A 24,903-nucleotide genomic window follows, 5' to 3' on the forward strand; every position below is an offset into this window, starting at 1 on the left:
GGGCAGTAGCTGGTGAATTTGTGGTATGTTTCTCAGCTTAGTCATAGTCCAAGGACCTCTCCCTTTCAACTGGCTTCCTTTTGATCTTGCTGCCTCCAAATTGTTCTCTGAGTCTGTCATATCCTCCAAAGAGTTCTAAGGTTCCATATACCCCACAGCCTGTGGGGTCACCTTGCCTTCTGCAAGGGCCCTGTTACTCTCTACTCAGGATGTATGCCACGTGGGACTCAAAGGCTACTTAAAGTCCTTCTCCCAACTTGACCGTGACACTTTGCCCTCTTTTTCTTTGTTTTTGGTGAGGAAGATTTGCCCTGAGCTAACATCTGTTGGCAGTCTTCCTCTTGTTTTTGCTTGAGGAAGATTAGCCCTGAGCTAACATCCATGCCAATCTTCCTCCATTTTGTATGTGGGATGCCTCCACAGCATGGCTAATGAGTGGAGTAGGTCCGTGCCCGGGATCTGAACCTGCAAACCTGGGCCACTGAAGCAGAGCATGCAGAACTTGAACCACTCAGCCACAGGGCTGGTCCCCAACACTTTGCCCTCTTAACTCACTGCCTCTCTCTCACTCCACTTTAGTGTCCAGGAGTGAGGAGTTCTGAGCAAACATTTAACTGCCTACCTCCCTATTTCTATGGCCTTTCTTCTCTATGCTCTAGGGGGAAGGAGAGGGTTTTCTCCTCCCATCTTACCCTTCTTTCTTTTTTCAATAAAGCTAAAATGGAGAAAGGGTATGAGGAATAAGGAAACCTAATAAGGAAACATACATTAAAAAGCATTTCATAACTAATATACTGGGTTCATGTTTGCAGTCTTATGGGTGCTGATGTGAGGCCCGAGGCTATGGAAAGTCTCCAGATAGTCTTGATTACAAAGTACATCCATCCAGAAGTAAGAAATTTAGCCCCTAGAGGAAGAATATCACATCATTTTGTTCTTTTGTTGCCATATTAAGTTTTCACCTGCAAATAAAAAGTTCACTTCTTTAGAAACATAGAACAGAGTGCCTAGGAAAATAAAACTAAATTGACAAGCCTGCTGTGTGCTCTGCATTCTGCTTAGTGTTTTACTTGAGCTCGTCATTTTTTCATGAGGATTTGAATTCATGTTCGGTGTCACCTCCTTTCAGCCTGAGGAACTTCCTTTATTATTTCTTGTGAGGCCAGTCTGCTAGCAATGAATTCTCTGTTTTTGTTTATCTGGGAACATATTTCACTCATTTTTTTTTTTTGAGGTGAAATTCACAGAACATAAAATTAATCATTTTAAAGTGAATATTTCAGTGGTATTCACAATGCCATTCACAATGTTGTGCAGCCACCATCTCTATCTAGTTCCAAAACATTTTCATCACCCCAAAATAAAACCCCATACCCATTAAGCACTTATTCCCCCATTCCCCTCTCCTCCCAGCCCCTGGCAACCACCAATCTGCATTCTGTCTCTATAGATTTACCTATTGCATATATTTCATATAAATAGAAGCATAAAATATGACACCTTTTGTGTCTGGCTTCTTTCACTTATTCTTTCACTTAGTATAATCATCTTTGTTTTTGAAAGATAAGTTTGCTAGATATTGGATTATTAGTGTTTTTTCTTTCAGCACTTTGAATATGTTGTCTCGTTGCCATTAGGCCTCCATTGTTTCTAATGAGAAGTCAGCTGTTAATTTTGTTATGGCTGCCTTATAGATAATGGATTGTTTTTTCTCTTGCTGCTTTTAAGATTTTCTCTTTATCTTTACTTGCAGCATTTTGATTATGATGTGTTTAGGTGTGTATCTCTGTGTTTATCCTGCTTAGGGTTCATTGAATGTCTTAAATATGTATATTAGTGTTTTTTATCAAATTTAGGAAGTTTTCAGCCATTATTTCTTTGAATATTTTTCTGTCCTTTCTCTCCTTCTGGCTCACATTATGCATATGTTAATACACTTATTGCCGTCTCACATTTCTCTGCATCTGTTTTCATTTTTCTTCATTCTTTTTTCTTTCTTTTCTTCACATTGCATAGTTGCTATTGATCTGTTGATCTTTAAGCTTACTGATTCTTCTGCCAATTCAGACTATGGTGCAGCTGTGAGAAAGTCTCAGGCAGGCTAATGGAGAGTTGCTGACCAAAATTTTCCCATTAGAGGAGTCCCACATCAGGTAGAAATGGGCCAGGCTCTAATAGTCTCACTGTGCTTAGTCTTTGTCTGGGAGTAGCTTGGGAATAGCATGGTCTCATCATAAACTCAGTAGTAGAACCAAAGATGGAGCAGCTGGAGGATGTTCACCAACTATGCTTTTCACAGCTGGTTCTCTTGAAGAGGATCTAAGAGCACACCTCCACGGCTGCCACAAAGGTAGTACTTTGAAATGTTCTCTTTCTGGTGTGAACATTTTTATACGTCTCTGGATTTACCTAGTATTATTGACTGCCTGTGACAGAAATCTCAGATAACAGTTGCTTAAACAGGACAGAATTTTATTTGTCTCTCACGTAGAAGTTCAGGTACCAACAAACAGTGTTAGTCCTGAATCTACAAGGCATAGGGAACCAGGATCCTTCTATTTCATTGCTCTACCTCATTATCCTCTAATAGTTGGCTTCTACCTCATTATCCCAAATGACTATATTTTCCCTAGCCATTTTCTTAGCAGTCCATAAGAAGGAGGAAGCTGGGAAAAAAAGGTATACTTCATCCCTTTAAGCTCACTTACTAGTAGTTGTACATGAATTCCTACTTTCATCTCATTGTCCAGAACCTTATCATATAAAAATCCCTAGCTTCCAAGGAGTTAAAGAATGGTAATTTATTCCAGGAGACCATATGCCTAGCCAAAAATTTGGAAAGGGGGGAGAATAAATACTGGGGTAGAACAGTAATAGATAGTGTGTGTAGTTTGTGCTCCCTTGTCAAATATTAGTTGACCATATATGTGTGGGTTTATTTCTGGGCTCTCTATTCTGTTCCATTGATCTATGTGTCTGTTTTTATGCTAGTACCATACTGTTTTGATAACGGTAGCTTTGTATTATAGTTTGAAATAGGAAAGGTGATGCCTCCAGCTTTGTTCTTCTTTCTCAGGATTGCTTTGGGTATTTAGGGTCTTTTGTGGTTTCATGTAAATTTAAGGATTTTTTTTCTATTGCTGTGGAAAAAATCCATTGGAATTTTGATAGGGCTTGCATTGAATCTGTAGATGGCTTTGGGAAGTATGGACATTTTAACAATATTCTTCCAATCCGTAAACACAGGATATCTTTACATTTGTTTGTGTAGTCTTCCATTTCTCTCATCAATGTCTTATAGTTTTCATTGTACAAATCTTTAACTTCCTTGGTTAAATTTATTCTTAAGTATTTTATTGTTTTTGATGCTATTATGAATGGGATTGTTTTCTTTATTTCTTTTACAGATATTTCATTGTTAGTATATGGATGCAACTGATTTCTGTGTGTTGATTTTGTATCCTGCAGCTTTACTGAATTTGTTGATTGGTTCTAACAGTTTTTTGACGGAGTCTTTAGGGTTTTCTGTATATAAGATCATATCATCTGCAAACAAAAACAATTTTACTTCTTTTCTGATATGGATGCCTTTTATTTTTTTTTTCTTGCCTTATTGCTCTGGCTGGGACTTCCAGTACTATGTTGAATAGGAGTGATGAGAGTGGGCATCCTTGTCTTGTTCCTGATCTTAGAGGAAAAGCTTTCAGTCTTTCACCATGAGTATGATGTTTAGCTGTGGGCTTGTCATAGATGTCATTTATTATGTTGAGGTATGTTACTTCTATATTCAATTTGTTGAGAGTTTTTATCATGAAACGATGTTGGTTTTTTTTCCACATACCTTTTCTGTATCTCTTGAGATGATCATGTGATTTTTATCCTTCATCCTGATAATGTGGTATATCACGTTTATTGATTTGCATATGTTGAAACATCCTTGCATCCCAGGAATAAATCCCAGTTGGTCATGGTGTATGATCCTTATAACGTGCTGTTGAATTTGGTTCACTAATATTTTGCTGAGAATTTGCATCTATATTCATTAGGGATATTGGCCTGTAGTTTTCTTGTAGTGTCCTTATCTGGTTTTGATTTCAGGGTAATGCTGGCCTCATAAAATGAGCTTGGGAGTGTTCCCTCCACTTCAGTTTTTTGGAAGAGTTTCAGAAAGATTGGTGTTCATTCTTCAAACGTTTGGTGGAATTCACCAGGGAAACCATCTGGTCCTGGGCTTTTCTTTGGTGGGACATTTTTGATTACTGATTCAATCTTCTTACTTATTATTGGTCCAGATTTCTATTACTTTATGATTCAGTCTTGGTGGGTCGTATTTTTCTAGGAATTTATCCATTTTTTTCTAGGTTATCCAATATGTTGGCATAAGGTTGTTCATAGTAGTACCTTATGATCCTTTGTATTTCTGAGGTATCAATTGTAACATCTCCTCTTTCATTTCTCACTTTATTTGACTCTTCTCTCTTTTTTTAGTTAGTCTAGCTAAAAGTTTGTCAATACTGTTTATCTTTCAGAAAACCAGTCGTTAGTTTCGTGGATCTTTTCTGTTGTTTTTCTGGTCTGTATTTCATTTATTTCTGCTTGGGTCTTCGTTATTTCCTTCCTTTTGCTAACTTTGGACTTAGTTGTTCTTCTTTTCCTGGTTTCTTAGAGTATAAAGTTATATCGTTTATTTAAGATCTTTTTTCTTAATGTAGGCATTTATTGCTATTAACTTTCCTCTTAGTACTACTTTTGCTACATTCCATAAGTTTTGGTATGTTGTGGTTCCATTTTCACTTGTTTCAAGATATATTTTAATTTCCCTTTTGCTGTCTTCTTTGACCCATTGGTTATTGGAGTGTGTTGTTTAATTTCCACGTATTTGTGAATTTTCTAGCTTTCCTCTTGTTACTGGTTTCTAGTTTCATTCCATTGTGGTCAGAAAAGATACTTGGTATGATTTCAGTCTTCTTCGATTTGCTAAGACTTGTTCTGCAACCTATCAAATGATCTATCCTGGAGAATGTTCTGTGTACACTTGGAAAGAATATGTATTCCGGTGCTGTGGGATGGAATATTCTGTATATGTCTTTTAGGTCCATTTGGTCTAAAGTATAGCTCAAATCCAGTGTTTCCTTATTTGATTTTCTGTCTGGATGATCTATCCATGGTTAAAAGTGGAGTTGAAGTCCCCTACTATTATTGTATTGTCTGTTTCTCCCTTCAGATCTGTTAGGATTTGTTAGGTCCTGCAGTGTTGGTGCATATATATTTATGATTGTTACATCTTCTTGATGAGTTGACCCCTTTATCATTTTATAATGACCTTGTCTCTTGTTACAATTTTTGGCTTAAAATCTATTTTTTGGCTTAAAATCTATTTTTCTGTAGCTAGCCCTGCTCTCTTTTAGTTTCCAATTGCATGGAGTATCTTTTTTTAAAAAATTGTTTTATTGAGGTCATATTGATTTATAACATTGTTTAATTTCAGGTGTACATTATTATATATCAGTTTCTGTATAGACTGCATCATGTTCACCACCAGTAGACTAGTTTTTATCTGTCACCATACATATGTGCCCCAACCCTTTTGCCCACTCCCCACCCCCTTCCCTTCTGGTAACCACTAATTTGTTCTCCTTATCCATGTGTTTATCTTCCACATATGAGTGAAATCATATGGTGTTTGTTTTTGTCTGTGTTATTTTGCTTAACGTAATATCCTCAAGGTCCATCCATGTTGTTGCAGATGGGACAATTTTGTCTTTTTTTTATGGCTGGGTAGTATTCCGTTGGGTATATATACCACATCTTCTTTATCCATTCATCAGTTTATGGGCACTTGGATTGCTTCCACATCTTGGCTATTGTGAATAATGCTGCAGCAAACATAGGGGTGCACAAATCTCTTTATATTGTTGATTTTACATTCTTTGGATAAATACCCAGTAGTGGGATACCTGGATCATATGGTATTTCTATTTTTAACTTTTTGAGAAATCTCCATACTGTTTTCCTGGTGGCTGCACCAGTTTGCATTCCCACCAGCAGTGTATGAGGGTTCTCTTTTCTCCACATCCTCTCCAACATTTATTATTATTTCTTTTGTTAATTATAGCCATTCTGATGGATGTAAGGTGATATCTCATTGTAGTTTTGACTTGCATTTCCCTAATGATTAGTGATGTTGAACATCTTTTCATGTATCTGTTGGCCATCTGTATATCTTCTTTGGAATAATGTCTGCTCATATCCTCTGCCCGGTTTTTTTTTTTTTTTTTTTTGCGACGAAGATTAGCCCTGAGCTAACATCCATGCCAGTCTTCACCTTTTTGCTGAGGAAGACTGGCCCTGAGCTAACATCTATTGCCAATCCTCCCCTTTTTTTCCCTTTTTCTCCCCAAGTCCCCAGTAGATAATTGTATGTCATAGTTGCATACCCTTTTAGTTGCTGTATGTGGGACGCCGCCTCAGCGTGGCCTGACAAGTGGTGCGTCAGTGCGCGCCCAGGATCCGAACCCGGGCCGCCAGCAGCGGAGCGCGTGCACATAACTGCTAAGCCACGGGGCCGGCCCCCGTAGTATATTTTAAAGTCAGGGATTGTGATGCCTCTAGCTTTGTTCTTTTTTCTTAGGATTGCTTTGGCTATTTGGGGTCTTTTGTTGTTCTTTATAAATTTTAGTATTCCTGTTCTATTTCCGTGAAGAATGTCATTGGGTTTTTGATTGGGATTGCATTGAATCTGTAGATTGCTTTGGGTAATATGGACATTTTAACTTCGTTTATTCTTCCAATCTGTGAGCACAGAATGTCTTTCCATTTATTTTTGTCGTCTTCCATTTCTTTCAATAATGTCTTATAGTTTTCAGTGTATAGATCTTTCACCTCCTTGGTTAAATATATTCCTAGATACTTTATTCTTTTTGTCGTGATTGTAAATGAGATTGTATTCTTTTTTTTTTTTTTTAAAGATTTTATTTATTTTATATTTTCCCCCCAAAGCCCCAGTAGATAGTTGTATGACATAGCTGCACATCCTTCTAGTTGCTGTATGTGGGACTCGGCCTCAGGATGGAGGGAGAAGTGGTGCCTCGATGCGCACCCAGGATCCGAACCCGGGCCACCAGCATTGCAGCGCGCGCACTTAACCACCAAGCCACAGGGCCGGCCCTGGGATTGTATTCTTAACTTCTCTTTCTGCTAGTTGCATGGAGTATCTTTTACCATCCCTTTGCTTTGAGCCTATATATATGTCCTTAAAGCTGAAGTGAGTGTCTGGTATACAGCATATTGTTTGGTTTTGTTTAATCCATCCAGCTACTCTATGACTTTTGATTGGAGAATTCAATCTATTTGCATTTGGAGTAATTATTACTAGGTAAAGACTTACTTATCTTATTCATTGTTTTCTGGCTATTTTTTAGTTCCCTTGTTCCTTTCTTCCTCTCTTGCTGCCTTCTTTTGCAAATTGATTCTTTATGTGGTGGTACGCTCTGATTCCCTTCTCTTTTTCTTTTGTGTATCTACTGTAGGTTTTGCTTTGTGGTTACCATGAGGCTTACATAAAGTATTTCATAGGTAGAACATTCTACTTTATGCTGGTACCTTAACAACTTTGATCACATACAAAAACTCTACCATTTTACTCCCTTCTTTTATGTTTTTGATGTCACAGTTTACCTTTTTTAAAATTATATATTTGTTAACAAATTATTGTAACTATAGTTATTTTTAATACTCCTGTCCTTTAACTTTTATACTAGAATTAAGTGGTTAACACAGCACCATATTACATTTTAGAGTTTTCTGAATTTTACTATACACTTTCCTTTACCTGTGTGTTGTATATTTTTATGTTTTCATGTTACTAATTAGTGTCCTTTCATTTCAGCTTCAAGAATTCCTTTCAGCATTTCTTGTAAAGTAGGTCTAATGTGATGAACTCCCTCAGCTTTCATTTGTTGGGAAAGTCTTCTCTCTCCTTCCTTTCTGAGGGACAACTTTGGTGGATAGTATATTCTTAATTTGCAGGGTTTTTTTTCTTTCAGTGCTTTGAATATATCATCCCACTCTCTCGTGGCCTATAAAGTTTCTGCTAAAAAATCTGTTAGCCTAATGGGGATTCTCTGTAAGTTACAAGCTTCTTTTCTCTTGTTGCTTTAAAGATTCTCTCTTTGTCTTTGGTTTTTGACTGTTTTATTTTAATGTGTCTTGGAGAGGATTTCTTTAAATTGAGTTTTTTTGGTGACTTATGAGCTTGATGAACGTGTATATCAAAATCTCTCCCCATATTTGGGAAGTTCTCAGGCATTATTTCTTTAAATAAGCTTTTTGCCCCTTTTCTCTCTCTTCTCATTCTGAGATTCCTATAAGGTGAATATATTTTGTTTGGTGGTGTCCTGTAATTCACATAGGCGTTCTTCACTCTTTTAATTATTTTTTCTCCTCTGACTGGATAATTCACAGTTCCTGTCTTCTAACTCACAGATTCCTGCTTCTATTTGATCCATTCTGATGTTGATGCTCTCTATTGCATTTTTCATTTCATTCATTGTATTTGTCAGCTCCAGAATTTCTGTTTGGTTCTTTGTTTAATTTCTCTTTGTTAAGCTTCTTGTTTGGTACGTGTAGTGTGTTTCTGATATTATTGAATTTTGTTTCTGTTTTTTTCTTATAGCTCTTTGAGTTTCCTTAAAACAGCTATTTTGAATTCTTTACTGGGTAAATCACAGATCTCCATGTCTTTGGGATCAGTTACTGGAAGATTATTGTCATCCTTTTGTAGTATCATGTTTCCTTGATTTTTCATGTTTCTTGAAGTTTTGCATTGCTGTCTTTGCATTTGAAATGGCAGTCACTTCCTCCAGTCTTTATTAGCAACTTTCAGGAGAGAAATAACTTCTATCAGCCCTGCTAGGGATTCTGAGGCCTTCTCAGAGCTTCAATGGATACACCCACTACACTCTTCTTGCTCCCTCTTATAGCAGAATTTTTAAGCTTTTATGCCTTCCCTTTTTCAAGGCAGGGTGCTTGCTGACAGCCTCCCTTTTGTTTCCCCAAAGGTGGTGCTAGAGCTCACGTTTGTGGTCTTTACTTGGCCTGCAAATTCAGGCTGGCACTCTGAGCATGTTCATTAGTCATCTGCCAAAGCTTTCTCTCACCACCACCATCAGGAGTGCTCACAGGGAGCCAGCTATGGGGTAGGCATGTGTGTGTGTGAAGCCTGCAGAGCTCTGGGGGTGCCTGTAGGACAGTTGAGGGGCATCTACAGGCAAAGCATACCCAGCAGCTCATGGGCAGGTTTCTTGATGGAGTCCACAATGCAATTAGTAGGATCTGCATCCCTTTAATGCTCTATGCAAGTCCTATCTGCCACTCTCTCAGAGTCTTCCCGCCCCCCGGTCATGCAGCTCAGAATTCTGTACTCTGGATGGAGTGAGAGAGAAATGAGCCTCTCTGGCACCAGCTAGGAAGCCAGGTGCTCACTCATAGACTGTCATTTTTCTCTGTGGATGAGATCACGAGCCAAGAAGATCTCTAATGGCCCTAAGCTGTGCTGCCTTGGGGGAGAGGTGATGTGAGTAAAGTCAAACTGTTCCTCTTACCCTCTCTGATGAGTCCAAGCTCGTATTTTTAGTTTGAACAGTGTGCTGGAACTTCTCTGCTGGAGACGTGGACTTCCACAAAGGCTGTCATCCATGGGTGGTTGTCTAAGATAGTTTTTTCCAGGGGCTCCTGGACCATGGCCAGGAGGGGTAGAGTCAGTTCATGGGCTGCTGCAGGGTCCACAGCCAGGACTGAGGTCTGTATGCCTATTACCCAATGCCTGGGTGGGTGAGACTCCTCCTGAGTCCCTTGGCGTATGCTGCTGGATCCCACAGCTCCTACGAATGCACTTTTGTCCATGGATGGATGCCAAATTGTGGTTGACAGGGGGACACAAATGAGGGATGTCTTATTCAGCCATAATCACCTTTGTTTTCTTAAACCTGTTTATTTCAAAGACCTTGATCTTCAGCAGAAAAGGATTCCAAAACAGTATTTCCCATCAGTCTCACAGCCTACTCTGAACCCTTAGTGTTAGTGAATGTTAATGTTGATAGGGTCCTTTTAGGACCTGGAAATAAATTCTTAGAAACATTGATTGTGAATTAACTCCTGGTGATTTCTTTTTATCTCACTCCATCTCTTGTAGAAATTCCTCAAAGGCTAGGAAATATAGACAGCTCCCTTTGTTCTAGTATTGTTGATTTTTTTTTCTTATGTTTCTATTCTTTTGGGCATTTCAGTTTTTAACTAGGAAAAGTGCATTATATTTCACTATTCAAATCACATTGCTTTCAAGAAATTTGTCACCAGCATCTCATTTCTGAAACTTATTCTAAAGCTTTGTTGATACTGTTTTCTCATGGCTCTGGTTATAATTCTAGTTCAGACCGTTAGAAAAACTTTAATGAATCTTTTTTCTTTGTCTGTTGGTATTTCTATGATTCTGTGTGTAACCCTTTTCTTTCAAGATATGTGAACTCTGAGCATTTTCGCATTTTCATATCTGCAGACACCTGTTATATAGGCTTATGAACAATAAATCCTCATTTCATTCCAGATTTCTCCTAATCTAATGAACAGTATGTCCAGAACAGCTAAATCAATGTATATCTCCAGTTGGATATCCTGCTATACTTCAAATTTTGCATATCATTTTCTCCCTGCTTCCATCCAAATCCTGTTTTCATTTTTTCCTGCATCAGTGAATCACAGGCATCTAGCGAGTTCTCAAACCAGTTAACTTGAGTAAAGTTTTATATTCGCCCATTTCCACACTCGGTATAAATTGGTGCCCAAGATCTCTTTAACCTATGGTCGTTATTAAAGATATGTGCTTGCTAGTTTAATGAATGAACATAAACTGACAGGATGTTGCTAATATGATGTTTTTTCTTTTAGAAAATAACAAAACCAGGTAAATTTTTTTATAATCTCTTACCTTTGTGTACCATAAGAATACAGTTCAATATGCTTTGTCCATATCATCTAACATGGATGACTTCAGATTGAGTAGGAGTATGTTGTTACAGGAAACAGTGACATTCAAAGATGTGGCTATTGACTTCACCCAGGAAGAATGGCAGCAGTTGGATCCTGCTCAGAGGAACCTGTACCGGAATGTGATGCTAGAAAACTATAACAACTTAATCACAGTGGGTAAGGGTAGTTTCCTGTGTAACTCAAACTTTGGGACGAAAGTACCTTTTTTTCCCCAGTTTTATGAAGCGTGTGGAACCTTTAAGTGTAGAGTGAATTTGGCCTTTAGATGCCTTTGCTCAAATTAATGTGCAAGCTGCAGCTTTCAAAACAAAAGGTCCTCTCTTATGTTTCAGAGGGCAGCATCCCCCAAAACCACACTTTTCTTATCCTTCAGAAAGTGTGGTTTCCCTGGGCCAGCCTCAATCCTTGAATGATTCTTTGTTCTAGTATTTATGCCCAAATCTTATGTCACTTCTCTTTGACAGGCTGTCCATTCACCAAACCTGATGTGATTTTCAAGTTGGAGCAAGAAGAAGAACCATGGGTGGAGGAAGACGTGTTAAGGAGACACTGTCCAGGTTAGTGGGAGGGAACCAGACAGGTGAGGAGGGGCCAGGACCCTTTAATGGTTAATCCATGAGTAATTGATCCCTTTGAAATGTCCTTCAAAGATATTTTCCTAAAGACTGTAGACTTTTGTAGTGACAATTGGTGTGATATTTTTATAAACCTACAATGTGATTTGTAGGTGACATTCTTAACTTCTTTTCTCAGAACTTGTTTCTGCAGAACTTAAATGGCCAGTGGGACTTTTTAGCGATGTGCTAGATATCAACATTTCCTAATTCATTTGCAGCTTTACTTTGATAATCATTCTGTTTTTAGCATCTTCAGTGTCTCTGCCCACCTTTTTACATAGGATTCTTTTTTTTTTGCATTCAGATATTCACGGAATTGTAGTTGTTCAAGTAAACCTGTTGACATTTATAGTCTTTTATTTTATAGTTTCTTTTCTTCCTTCCATTGTAGATGCCTTAGCATCATATTTTGTACCCATAGTCAAACTTCCCACTGTATTTTTAGATTCTGCTCTGATACTTCAGTAATGGCCAAAACCTTTTTACTTCAATAAAAGTTTTAAACGCAGTGCTACTTTTCTCTTAGCTCCCATTTTGTGCTACATTTGTCATGTATATATGCACGCATTTTTGTGTATATGTGTGATGTATGTGTGTATATACACACACACATATACATACATACACACATATACAGTATATATGCATACATATACATACATGTATTTCTGATTTGATAGATATTGCCAAGTCTTTTTTTGCCTTCCAAGGAATTTTTAAGAATTTATATTTGTACCAACAATTTCTGCCAACATAGTCTATTAGCATTTTTTAAATCTTTACCAATTTGATAGGTGAAAAATAACTTCTTGTAGTTTGAATTTGCACTTCCTTTATTGAGTGAAGGCAAGCATCTTTTCATGTTTAAAATCTATATTTCTTTCTTTATAAACAGTTTGTGTCTTTTCCCCTTTTTTTCTGAGTTCTTAATTTGTATGAACTCTTAACATATTCATGTGATTAGCCCTTTATTTGTCATATGCTTTTCCAATATTTTTTCACAATTGGTCATTCCTCTTTGAAGTACTTTTACCCACCTTAAGTTTTTTTTAATATTCATGTAGTTAAAATAATAATCTTTTCTTACAGGAGATTATCATATGATTTTTTTTCCTCTTATGTATATGCATGAATTATGTTTACATATTTCTTAATAATGACTCATCTTCCCATTTTTGCTATGAATTTAAATAATTTTTCCAACTTTTTCAGGCTTTGAAGTCAACATTATGCTGGTTTCACAAATAGAATTTGGAAGCTTTCTTTCATGTTCTGGAACACTTGGAATAGCATTGATGTATAACTCCCTTAAAATTTTGGTTTATCTTCCCTGTTTCACTATTTGAACCTTGTGGATTATTGAGGGAAGATTCTTTGACAGCTTTTCTCCAGTATTCCTTTTATAACTGTTCTATATAGATGTTTTTATCTCTTTTGGCATTAGTTTTTTTTTTTTGAGGAAGATCAGCCCTGAGCTAACATCTGCCAATCCTCCTCTTTTTGCTGGGGAAGACTGGCCCTGGGCTAATATCCATGCCCATCTTCCTCCACTTTATATGGGACGCCACCACAACATGGCCTGACAAGCAGTGCGTCAGTGTGTGCTGGGGATCCAAACCGGCGAACCCAGGCCGCCGCAGCGGAGCACACACACTTAACCGCTTGCACCACCGGGCCGACCCTGGCATTAGTTTTTGATAATAGGTTGTGTTTTTCCAGAAAATTATCCGTTTTAATCCTGGTTTTCAAATTAATTTTCACAGAGTTGAACAATGTAATTTCTACAAATATTTAAATTTCCTCCATATTGTAAAAGTTTACCATATATTGATGTTCCAGGGTCATCTGTTATATTTAACAATTTGTTTCATCTGTATTTTCATATCTGTTGTTATAAAATTATGTATTTACGTCTTTCATTAATTCTGCAGATTTCTCAGCCAGCATTATCACATACTGGCTCTGCTTCATTCTCTCTACCCTCCACTTCTGGGACTCCTATTACATAGATACTAGACCCTCTTATTTTTTCTTCCATATTTTTTTTCATTTCCTTTGCTATTTTCTACTTCCCTATCTCTCTGTGTTGCCTTCTCAGTAATTATTTCAGATATATCTTCCAGTTTACTAACTCTCAACTGTATTTATTCATCTTTTTAACTCATCCACTTTTTTTTTTTTTTTTTTTTTTTTTTTTTTTTTTTTTTTAAAGATTTTATTTATTCAGTTTTTCCCCCCAAAGCCCCAGTAGATAGTTGTATGTCATAGGTTCACATCCTTCTAGTTGCTGTACGTGGGACTCGGCCTCGCGTTGGACGGAGAAGTGGTGCCTCGGGGCGCTCCCGGGATCCGAACCTGGGCCGCCAGCATCAGAGCGCGCGCACTTAACCGCTAAGCCACGGAGCCGGCCCTAACTCATCCACTTTTAAAAAAATTTTCAGTAGTAGTATTTTTAGAAATTTCTCTCTCTTTTTTTTTTTTTTTTTTCCATGTCTTTTTTGTCCTTCATAATAATTTCTGTGGCTTGTTGAGCTTTGTGTTTTTATCCTTTGCTTCTTTAAAAATACTCTACATAGCTCTTTTGTATTTTGTACCTGACAATTACAGTATTTTAAGCCCTCAGGTTTAAATATCTTGTTTCTGTTGACTCACTTATTGTACTTGCTTCTTCACAGGCTTGATGATTGCTGATTGTGAATTCAAATTTTTAAAATCATAATTTGTGATAATTTTATTATCCTAAATTGGAGTTCCTGTCTTCCAAAGATGATCTGCATGTGCTTCTGGTGGGTGCCACAGGCATGACCAAGTGAGGACCAGTTGAACATTTTTTGAAGGTCCTGGCTTTTTGTAGGAACTTCAGTTGAGCTTCTCTTCCTAATTGCTGGCCTGTGGCTTATACTTCAGTTAATAGGGCTTTTGTTTGCATAGGTACCTGGGTCAGACCCATCCTCCAGCTTGCTTTCTAATTCCCTCTCTCAGACCTGGTTTTGTCTAACAGTTGTTTATTTTTGTTTTGTTCATTTTTTTGTGTATGGTGCTCAGGTGTGGTTGGTGTAGAGTACTGAAGTGTTCTTGAAGATTTATGCTACTTCTTATAAGCCCAGTGATGCATCATAATTTCTGTTTTATGCATTATCTTATTGTTTGGCAATGTGAGGTTACCCTGCCATAATCTCAGTAGTAATAGTCCTATCTAGTCTCTCTCTTTCCTTTTCCCCACTTGCATGGTCTCTTGCATTTCAGTTGGTTTTATTTTTCTCTTCCATTTCTTTCCTTGGTTCTGCCAGTTTATTTTTTTATCCTTTTTTGTTTTCTCATTGTTTCTTCCTCATGTATTTTTACTTATATTTTGAGCCCTTTATAGATGCTATTTTCATTAAGTTTTTATTCATGTCAATACATCTAGTCAAGATTTTTATTTACTATGTGCCATAATTGTTTTAGCTTGTATATTTTGCCTGCTTTTTTAATGTCATGTTTCTTTTCTTTTTTTCTTATAAGACTTTTTATAGATCTGATTCCAGAACCTTTCCATTTTTGAGTGAGTATAGTTCTTCCTTGACCTGCTTTAAAGAAGGATAATGTTGGGGAAGGAAAATGAGTGCTCTGATGTAGAGCAGGGATCGGCGAACTGTGGCCTGTAGGCCAGCCACTTGTTTGTAAATAAAGTTTTATTGGAACACAGCCACACCCAATCATTTACATCTTGTCTATGACTGTTTTCACATTACAACGGCAAAGTTGAATAGTTATGTCAAAGACTATATGACCTACAAGGCCTAAAATATTTACTGTGTGACCCTTTAAGAAAAAATTTGCCAACCCTTGATTTATATGAATGCATCTGTGCTTCACATTGAAGCCCTTTATTCTACATGTTTGTGTGTGTATAAGTATGTTTAGGCTTTATTTCTTTTCATCCAAAAAGGAACTGCAGCTGCAAGTCTTCTCATAACGAGATCTTACACTCTCACCCCAACAGACTTCTTCTCGGAAAAATAGTATGTCAGAATGGTTCCTTGTTTAGTCCTAGCTTCCCTGACATACCTTGTGATATCGAGTTTCCTATACCCAGTCTACACTCCCAAATTTCAATGTTGTAATCATGGGGTAATTAATTCTGCCCTTCAAGGTGTGACATCCCTTTTGACACTGTCAGCTGCTTGCTCTGCCCAAGATCAGCATGAACAGCTGTCTTTTAGAATCCTTCTCCCCTTGTTCCAGCCTTCACTGTGTCAACACTAACTCATGTATTACAATTGGGGTTACAGCCACTCCCCAGGATCATTGAAGAATCAATGACTTTTCATTCTCCTTGTTTGTAGAAAAGAAGAGAGATCAGTACTTTTTCATTCCACCATCTTAAAACATGGGGTCCTTTCTGTCACATTTGATATTTTCATCTTCTGCTTGGAATTCTTTTTCACTTTTGCTTGAATAGTGCCTTGACGACCTAATCTTACCTTCTCCCGCAACATCTTTTGCTTTTCCCTGAGTTGAGGTGACCCAAAAGCTTAGTATTCTGCCTTCTTTGCTATATTTATAATCTGCAACCATGTCTCTAACTTTACCTGCTTTACAGCTTCACAGGACTTTTTCTCTTACTTTATTCTCAGTCTGGCAGAGAGGGAGAAAAATCTCCATTTTCCCATTTTGGATCTAAGCAGCAGCAGGGGACTGACTGTCTCACCTTTCAGCATGTAGACTTTTGCTTCCTTTCTCTGTGCTTGAGCCAGTTCCTTTCTCTTTATTCTTCTGCCTGGTGTCTCTGGTTCTAGAGCCTTTCCACTTCCATTTCTTAAGAGAGTAACCTCCCATCTTCTTTAGGGTAGAGGCGTGGTCTTTTTTTTTTTTTTTTTTTTTCCCTCCAAAGCCCCAGCGGATAGTTGTATGTCATAGCTGCACATCCTTCTAGTTGCTGTATGTGGGACGCGGCCTCAGCATGGCTGGAGAAGCGGTGCATCAGTGCGCGCCCGGGATCTGAATCCCCGGCCGCCAGCAGCGGAGCGCGCGCACTTAACCGCTAAGCCACGGGGCCGGCCCTAGAGGCGTGGTCTTTGTCTTCGTTAGTTTATACCTTTTTATTTCTTTATCTCATATTAGTGTGGTTTGGGTAGGATCAGAGATAAATTCCTGTATTTATTATACCATATTTGAGCTCAGTTTCTCACTCTGTGTTTTCCCCTCTGCTCACTATACTTACTCCCTCTCCAGTCATGCTATGTAGGCTCTTCCAGTTTTATGTTCCAACTGTTTCATGCAATTTTTCCTTCCCATTGTTTGTTCTCATTTTATTAATTACTTCAGTTTCAGAAAAATTTTATTTATTTACTTTTTAAAATACTTAATACATGCTTGTAGTACAAATTGTTTTTTTTTTTTGCTGAGGAATATTCACCCTGAGCTAACATCTGTTGCCAATCATCGTCTTTTTGCTTGAGGAAGATTGTCGCTGAACTAACATCTGTGCCAATCTTCTTCTTTTTTGTATGTGGGTCGCTACCACAGCATGGTTGCCAGTGAGTGGTGTAGGTCCATGCCTGGGAACCGAACCGGGGCTGCCAAAGCAGAGCGTGCCAAACTTAACCACTAGGCCCTGGGGCCAGCCCAACATGCTTGTAGTACGAATTTTTTAAGGTACAAAAGGATATGTATGGAAAAGTAATTCTTCTTCTCTTACCCATTTCCTTTTTATGGTGGCAACCCGTAGCATCATTTTCCATTGAGTTATTACTACTCGTATTTTCAGACATTTGTATTGAAACCACTTGAAGTTGATAGGTTTAGTTGTGAATAATTGTCATCTTTGCTGTTGAATGTTCTTTTCCAAGAACGTGATATGCCTTTTGTCTTAATTTCCTAGGGCTGCCGTAACAAAGTACCACAAACTGGGTGGCTTAGAATAACAGAAATTTATTCTCACAGTTCTGGAGGCTAGAAATACTAAATCAAGGTGTTGACAGGCCATGCTCCCTCTGAAACCCGTAGGAGAATGACCCTTCCTTGCCTCTTTCAGCCTCTGGTAGCCCCAGACATTCCTTGGCTTGTGGCAGCATAACTCCAGTGGAATGCCTCCATGTCACATTCTTTTTATGAGAGCACCAGTCATATTAGATTAGAGGCTTACCCTACTCCAATATTACCTCATCTTAACTAATTACATCTTCAATGACCCTATTTCCAAATAACTTCACATTTTCAGGTACTTGGGGTTAGGACTTCAACATATCTTTTTGAGAGGGCACACAATTCAACCCATAACACCTTTCCCTTTGTTCATATCTGTATGTGCATTTTAAAGTTTTCTTATAATTTTTGAGCATTTCTTATTAAATTTATTCCCAGATTTTTCATGTTTTTTGTTGCCATTTTAAGTGTAGTCTTCTGTTATATTTTCTAAATAGTTGTTTGTATATATGAAGGTTTTTAAAACTGAATATTAATTTACTATATATAGTGAATTTAATGAATTTCTTTTTATAATAATTTTTCAGGTGACTTGATTTAAATAGTTTTATTGCTGAGAAATAATGTTAATTTTACCTTTCCTTTCCAAGATCTTATACCTCTGATTTCTTTCTCTTACTTAATGCACTATCCAATACTGTAATAATAGTGGTGATAGTACTCATCTTCTTTTTATTCCTGACTTTAATGTGAGTGCTTTGGGATTTTTCCCATTAAGTATGGTGCTGGTGTTTAAGTTGTACTGTACTTTTCTCAAGTTAAATAAGTGTCTGTCTATTCTCATTTTATAAAGGGTTTTTAATGGAAAATAGATGTTGAGTTTTATCATCTTTTTAATATCTTTGGAAATGATTACTTGAGTTTTCACTTTTGACCTATTATATTAAAGTAATAGGTTTTTCTAATATTGAAACATACTTACATTCCCAGAAAAAAACCTACTTAGATTCCTGGAAAAAAAATACCTACATTCCTGGGTCATTTTGATATTTTATGTGGAATTTTTATATTGATATTCATAAGTAAATTTGGTGTATAGTTTGCTTTTTTAGTTGTCATCTTTGTCAGGTTTTGATAGTAATGTTATGTTTGTTTCACCCCCAAAAATAGGGAATTCTCCTCTTTTTTTCCTTGGTACCATTTTATATAGCATGAGAGCTGTCCCTTATATATTTGTTAAAATTCCCCTGTGAATCTCTCTGGGCCTTTTCTATTTGTTTTGTTTTCAGGGGATTGCTTTTCATATTTTTCTGTTTATTTTGTGGAAATTGGTCTCTATAGGTTTTCTACATCTTATAATCAGTTTTGGTAATTTACATTTTCCAGAAAATTATTTGTGTCAAATAGTTTATAAAGTGTGTTTCAATAGAGTCTTACAAAATAGTTTTATAATGTTTTTAACTTCCTGTTTGTGTTTTTTCTTTTTTCTTACTTTATTTGTACATTCTGCATTCTCCCTTTTACCCAGAAATTTATTTGTTTTCTTTCAGATCCCATTTAAAAGCAATCAAAGCTATTTGTATTCATAAATATCTGCCTCTCTTCGTAGTTACTTTCCTGGAATTTCCTAAAGCTTAGGAAATAGGAGATATGTGCAGCTGGAATTTGCTTACTAATGGGAAGCTAGGCATTAAGCCAAGAATCAATCCCGTGATAGCACATTTTTTGAAATTTTCTTCGTATTTTAATATTGGAAAAATTTACAAGTGATATTTATTTGTAATCTGTTTTAGGAGAAATATGGGGAATTGATGAGCATCAGAAAGTCCAGGACAGACTTGTCACACAACTTGAAGATAAATTCACAAAAACACTGACTGAAGAAAAAGTCAATGAATATCATAAGAAATTTGCAACTGCTTTTCCTCCAAACTCAGACTTTTTTCCTTCCAGTCACAATCTCTATGGCTATGACTTATTTGGAAAGTGTTTAGAAGATAATTTTGACTGTCATAATAATGAGAGAATCCTTATAAGAAAGGAAGATTGTGAATATAATGAATCTATGAAATCATTTGGCAATAGCTCATCCCATCTTGTAGGAACCCCCTTTAAGTGTAATCATTGTGGAAAAGGATTCAGTCAAACCTTGGATCTCATCAGACACCTGAGAATTCATACTGGAGAGAAACCCTATGAATGTAAAAAATGTAGAAAAGCCTTCAGCCACAAGGAAAAACTTGTTAAACATCATAAAATTCACAGTAGGGAGCAGTCTTATGAATGTAATGAATGTGGGAAAGCTTTCATTAAAATGTCGAATCTCATTAGACATCAAAGAATTCATACTGGAGAGAAACCCTATGCATGTAAGGAATGTGGGAAATCCTTCAGCCAGAAATCAAATCTCATTGATCATGAAAAAATTCATACTGGTGAGAAACCTTATGAATGTAATGAGTGTGGAAAAGCATTCAGCCAGAAGCAAAGCCTCATTGCCCATCAGAAAGTTCATACTGGGGAAAAACCTTATGCATGTAATGAATGTGGTAAAGCCTTCCCTCGAATTGCATCCCTTGCTCTTCATATGAGAAGTCATACAGGAGAAAAACCTTATAAATGTGATAAATGTGGAAAAGCCTTCTCTCAGTTTTCCATGCTTATTATACATGTGAGAATTCATACAGGTGAGAAACCCTATGAATGTAATGAATGTGGAAAATCCTTTTCTCAAAGCTCAGCCCTTACTGTACATATGAGAAGTCATACTGGTGAGAAACCCTATGAATGTAAGGAATGTAGAAAAGCCTTCAGCCACAAAAAAAACTTCATCACGCACCAGAAGATTCATACTAGAGAGAAACCTTATGAATGTAATGAATGTGGGAAAGCATTCATTCAGATGTCAAATCTCGTTAGACACCAGAGAATTCACACTGGAGAAAAACCCTATATATGTAAGGAATGTGGCAAAGCCTTTAGCCAGAAGTCAAATCTCATTGCTCATGAAAAAATTCATTCTGGAGAGAAACCCTATGAATGTAATGAATGTGGTAAAGCCTTCAGCCAAAAGCAAAACTTTATTACACATCAGAAAGTTCACACTGGAGAGAAACCTTATGATTGTAATGAATGTGGTAAAGCTTTTTCTCAGATTGCATCCCTTACTCTTCATCTGAGAAGTCACACAGGGGAAAAGCCTTATGAATGTGATAAATGTGGGAAAGCTTTCTCTCAGTGCTCATTGCTTAATTTACATATGCGAAGTCATACAGGTGAGAAGCCCTATGTATGTAATGAATGTGGAAAAGCTTTCTCTCAAAGAACTTCCCTTATTGTGCACATGAGAGGTCATACAGGTGAGAAACCCTATGAATGTAATAAATGTGGAAAAGCCTTCTCCCAAAGTTCCTCCCTTACTATACATATACGAGGTCATACAGGTGAGAAACCGTTTGACTGTAGTAAATGTGGAAAAGCCTTCTCTCAAATCTCATCTCTTACACTTCATATGAGAAAACATACAGGTGAGAAGCCTTATCATTGTAATGAGTGTGGTAAGGCTTTCAGCCAAAAGTCACACCTTGTTAGACACCAGAGAATTCATACTCATTAGAAACAGAAACCTAATGAATATTGTGATATGGAAAAGCCTTCAGAAGGAATTACCTCCTCCTTGCACATTACGTAACCAGTTCTAGAGCAGAAAACTGTGAATGTGGGAAAGCCTTTTAAAGAAGTCACACAATTGTGAAACAGAATTCTTATCAGGGTGACAAATTGTATAATGAAAAAGCTGATCATCAAAAACCTTCAGCAGACATCTTATCTATTGATGATATTTATTCAGCTTTCTCATTAAAATCTGAAATAAGATATCTGCTATTAGCATATCAACATGATACTTGAGCTTCTAGCCAATGTATAAGGAAGAATAAGGAGATTGTGAAAAAATAGAAACTGTAAAAATAACCTTTTATATGAGAAATAATAAGAAAATGTGTTGATATAAAATATCCAAGAATAAACACAACAATGAATTATGAGACATATATAAAATTATAAAACATTTTGAAGGGCACAAAAGAACACCTGAAACATTGAGAAAAATTACATTGTCTGAAAAGACTTGACATGGTAAAAAACAAATTCTCTCACAAATCTTTAAAGTACTTCCACTCAGAGTTTTCACCAGTTATATTTTAAGAATTTCACAAACTGATTCAAAATTTTATATAGGAATGTAAAGAGCCACAAATAGCTGAAACAAATGTGAAAAAAGAGAAGACAGTCTGCTAGATATCATCACATACTTTATTTAAAGCTGGTGTGATTTAAACAGTGTGTTCTTGATGAGTAACTAAATCAAAACAGTGGAAGCAAATTGAGGATTGGAGGAAGGAGATATGGGAATTTTGTGTATGGTAGTTCTATTGAGATCATTGGAGAAAGGATGGCCTATTCAATAAATGGAAGATTCATCTGAACAAAAATGTTAGTGTTCTACTTTACACCATATACAAAAATAAAATCCAAATAGATTGAAGACCAGAATATAAAAAGCAAAATTCAAAAACTGATGAAAATAAAATAGAATATATTTATTACTTTAGAGTAACAAGATACCTTTAAAAACACATAAATGTATGGGGCCAGCCCTGGTGGTGTAGTGGCTAAGTTTGGTGTGCTCCACTTCGGTGGCCCAGGTTCGGTTCCTGGGCACGGACCTACATCACTCATGGCCATGCAGGGGCGGCGACCCACATACAAAATAGAGGAAGATTGGCAACAGATGTGAGCTCAGGACGACTCTTCCTCAGCAAAAAAAAGAAAACAAAATGTAAATATGGAACAATCAATTCTATTTTGGTATATTGGCTTCATAGCCACCCACATATGTGCACAGAGATATATATCTCTCACTATGTTCATTGCATCATGGTTTGTATTACTTTAAATTGGATATAACAAATTTCCATTAGTAGAGAAATAGATCAATATGATGTGATTATTTCTATGATAGGATACAGTATTTAGAGAGAAGATACAAATTTGACATACAGTTACATGGATAGATCACAATATAGAGAGAGAAAAAAGCAAAATGTACAATGAAACATGATATAACATTTCTATAAATTTAATAATGCAAAGAATTATTAATGCAAAGAATTACTGGGTGTTGATCATGGATCCATATATGACATTGGTTGCCTTTTAGGAAGTGGGAAAGGTTTGGAGGGACTTGTTACATTTATCTGTAATATTTCTTTAATAAAAGAAAAAGCAAATATGACAGTGGTAACAAATCTTGTCAAAATTATGTTGATTTTTTTATATTCTTTCTTGCCTTTCTTTATTTTCCTATTTCTCTAAATTAAGAATCAAATGGGTGGAAGAAATCTGGACCTATAGAAACAATCTTAAAATGTATTCTTTTTAATCAGATACTAATACTTGTAGAAAATTCTCTTTGCTAATACACAAACCAAACCTGAATTAAGATAATATTTTACTTACCCTCTTATAATGTTAGGATAATAAAAATCAGCAGTATATATAGCATTTGTTTGAGGCCAATTTTTTAAAATTTAATTTTTATTTCAAACACAAGTTCTCCCCTAGTTGAAAGCAGTGAAGAAACAAAATAAATTCTCAGTTATTGGGATAATTGATTCTCCATTTGGCGGGAAAAAAATCACCTGCATTTGGGTTGGTTTCAAATTGAGGGGTAGGAGATCATTCATGCATACTGTAAAGTGTGATTAATGCTTTAACATGTCAAGCCAAGGATAGTTACCTGCTTCGGAGCAGAAGCAGTTTCGATGTATCTCAACGAAACTTTCTGTGGTTTCTGGATCCTTAAATGGGGATGCAGATGTGGGTGATTTTATATGTGTCAGGTAAGGGCCCAGCGGATGTGAAAGCTCACTTCTTCCTGTACCACAGCTGTTTTATATTCAAGCATTTCAAATATTTGTGGTACTCAAATTTCATTTTCTGTAAATAGCCCATTCGTGTATTTTGTCTATTTTTTTCTACTGGGACTTCCAAAAATGTTTTTATTTAGAAAAAATTATAGATTTATAGGAAGTTGCAGAAATAATGCTCTCTAGTACTATTTAGTTCATGTACCCTACATCCAGTTTCCCCTGATGGTACATCTTACATAACTATAGTACAATGTCAAATTTGACACTGGTACAATCAACAGACCTTATCAGTGATCAGATTTCACTGGTTGTATGTGCACTTGTGTATTTATGTCTGTGTGGTTTTATACAATTTTATATGTAAATTAGTGTAACTACCACCATAATCAAGATATAAAACTTCCAACACCACAAAGATCCTTGGTTCTAACCCTTTGTAGTCACACCCATCCTCCTTTCCTCCCCCTGCTCTGCACTCGTAACCCCTGGCAACCACTAATCTATTCTCTATAATTTTGTCATATCAGGAGTGTTCTATAAATGGAATCATACTCTATATAACCTTTTGAGATTGACTTTTTTCATTCAACATAATTCCCTTGAGATCAATGTGAGTTGTTGCAGGTACAATAATTTGTTTTCTTTTTTTGCAAGTTCTGAGCAGTTTCCCGTGGTACGGCTATAACATGGCTTCTTTAACCATTCAGCCACTGAAAGACATTTGGGTTGTTTCCAATTTTTAGTTATTACAAATAAAACTGCTATGAACATTTGTCTGCCATTTTATTGGTTGTTTTGTTTGTTCCTTCTGGGGTTTTTTCCCTCTGTTTCACTTTTCATGTCTTATTGTGGGTTACTTGAGCATTTTTTAGAATTCTGCTTTGATTTATCTATGGAGTTCTTGAGTATATCTCTTTGTATAGACTTTTAGTTGTTGCATGGCATTACACATACATAACTTATCACAGTCTACTTGTGTCAACATTTAACCAGTTCAAAACCTTATCTCAACTGAGGTCCGTTAATTTCCCAACTTTATTGTATAATTATCTTAAATATTTCCTCCATATACCTTAAGAACTACATGAGACAACGTTGTCATTTTTGCCTCAACCATCTAGCATAATTTAGGAAACTCAACAGGAGAAAGTAAGTCCATTAAATGTACCCATATTTTCACTCTTTCTGTTGTTTTCCCCTCATTCCTGATGCTCCATGTTTCCTTCCTTTATCATTTCTCTTCTGTTTAAAGAACTTCCATTAGCCATTCTTTTAGAGTAGATCTGACAACAAATTGTCTTCGTTTTCCTTCATCTGAGTGTGTCCTCATTTCACCTTCATTCCTAAAGGATATTTTTTGCTGGTACAGAATTCTGGTTGACAGTTCTTTCAGCACT

General features: G+C 36.6%; 1 protein-coding gene across 1 annotated transcript; it reads left to right on the forward strand.

Moving 5' to 3' along the window:
- Positions 1–11,021: 11,021 nt before the first annotated feature.
- On the forward strand, positions 11,022–24,278 carry ZNF569 (zinc finger protein 569). The gene is made up of 3 exons (XM_014794750.2): positions 11,022–11,202; positions 11,511–11,603; positions 19,367–24,278. Exons 1-3 carry the CDS (start codon positions 11,037–11,039, stop codon positions 21,187–21,189), a joined length of 2,082 nt encoding a protein of 693 aa, XP_014650236.1. The 5' UTR covers positions 11,022–11,036; the 3' UTR covers positions 21,190–24,278.
- The last annotated feature ends 625 nt before the right edge of the window (positions 24,279–24,903 follow it).

The sequence above is a fragment of the Ceratotherium simum genome, chromosome 33 (genome assembly GCF_057802395.1).
Source record: "Ceratotherium simum simum isolate JZ-2026a chromosome 33, ASM5780239v1, whole genome shotgun sequence".
Lineage (NCBI taxonomy): Eukaryota > Metazoa > Chordata > Mammalia > Perissodactyla > Rhinocerotidae > Ceratotherium > Ceratotherium simum.

What these genes read in the sequence shown, in the direction of transcription:
- ZNF569 (XM_014794750.2), top strand. Translation starts at nt 11,037, where the DNA reads ATGGATGACTTCAGATTGAGTAGGAGTATGTTGTTACAGGAAACAGTG. An exon ending in TAACAACTTAATCACAGTGG is followed by an intron (nt 11,203 to 11,510) that starts GTAAGGGTAGTT and finishes TCTCTTTGACAG; the next exon opens with GCTGTCCATTCACCAAACCT. An exon ending in GTTAAGGAGACACTGTCCAG is followed by an intron (nt 11,604 to 19,366) that starts GTTAGTGGGAGG and finishes AATCTGTTTTAG; the next exon opens with GAGAAATATGGGGAATTGAT.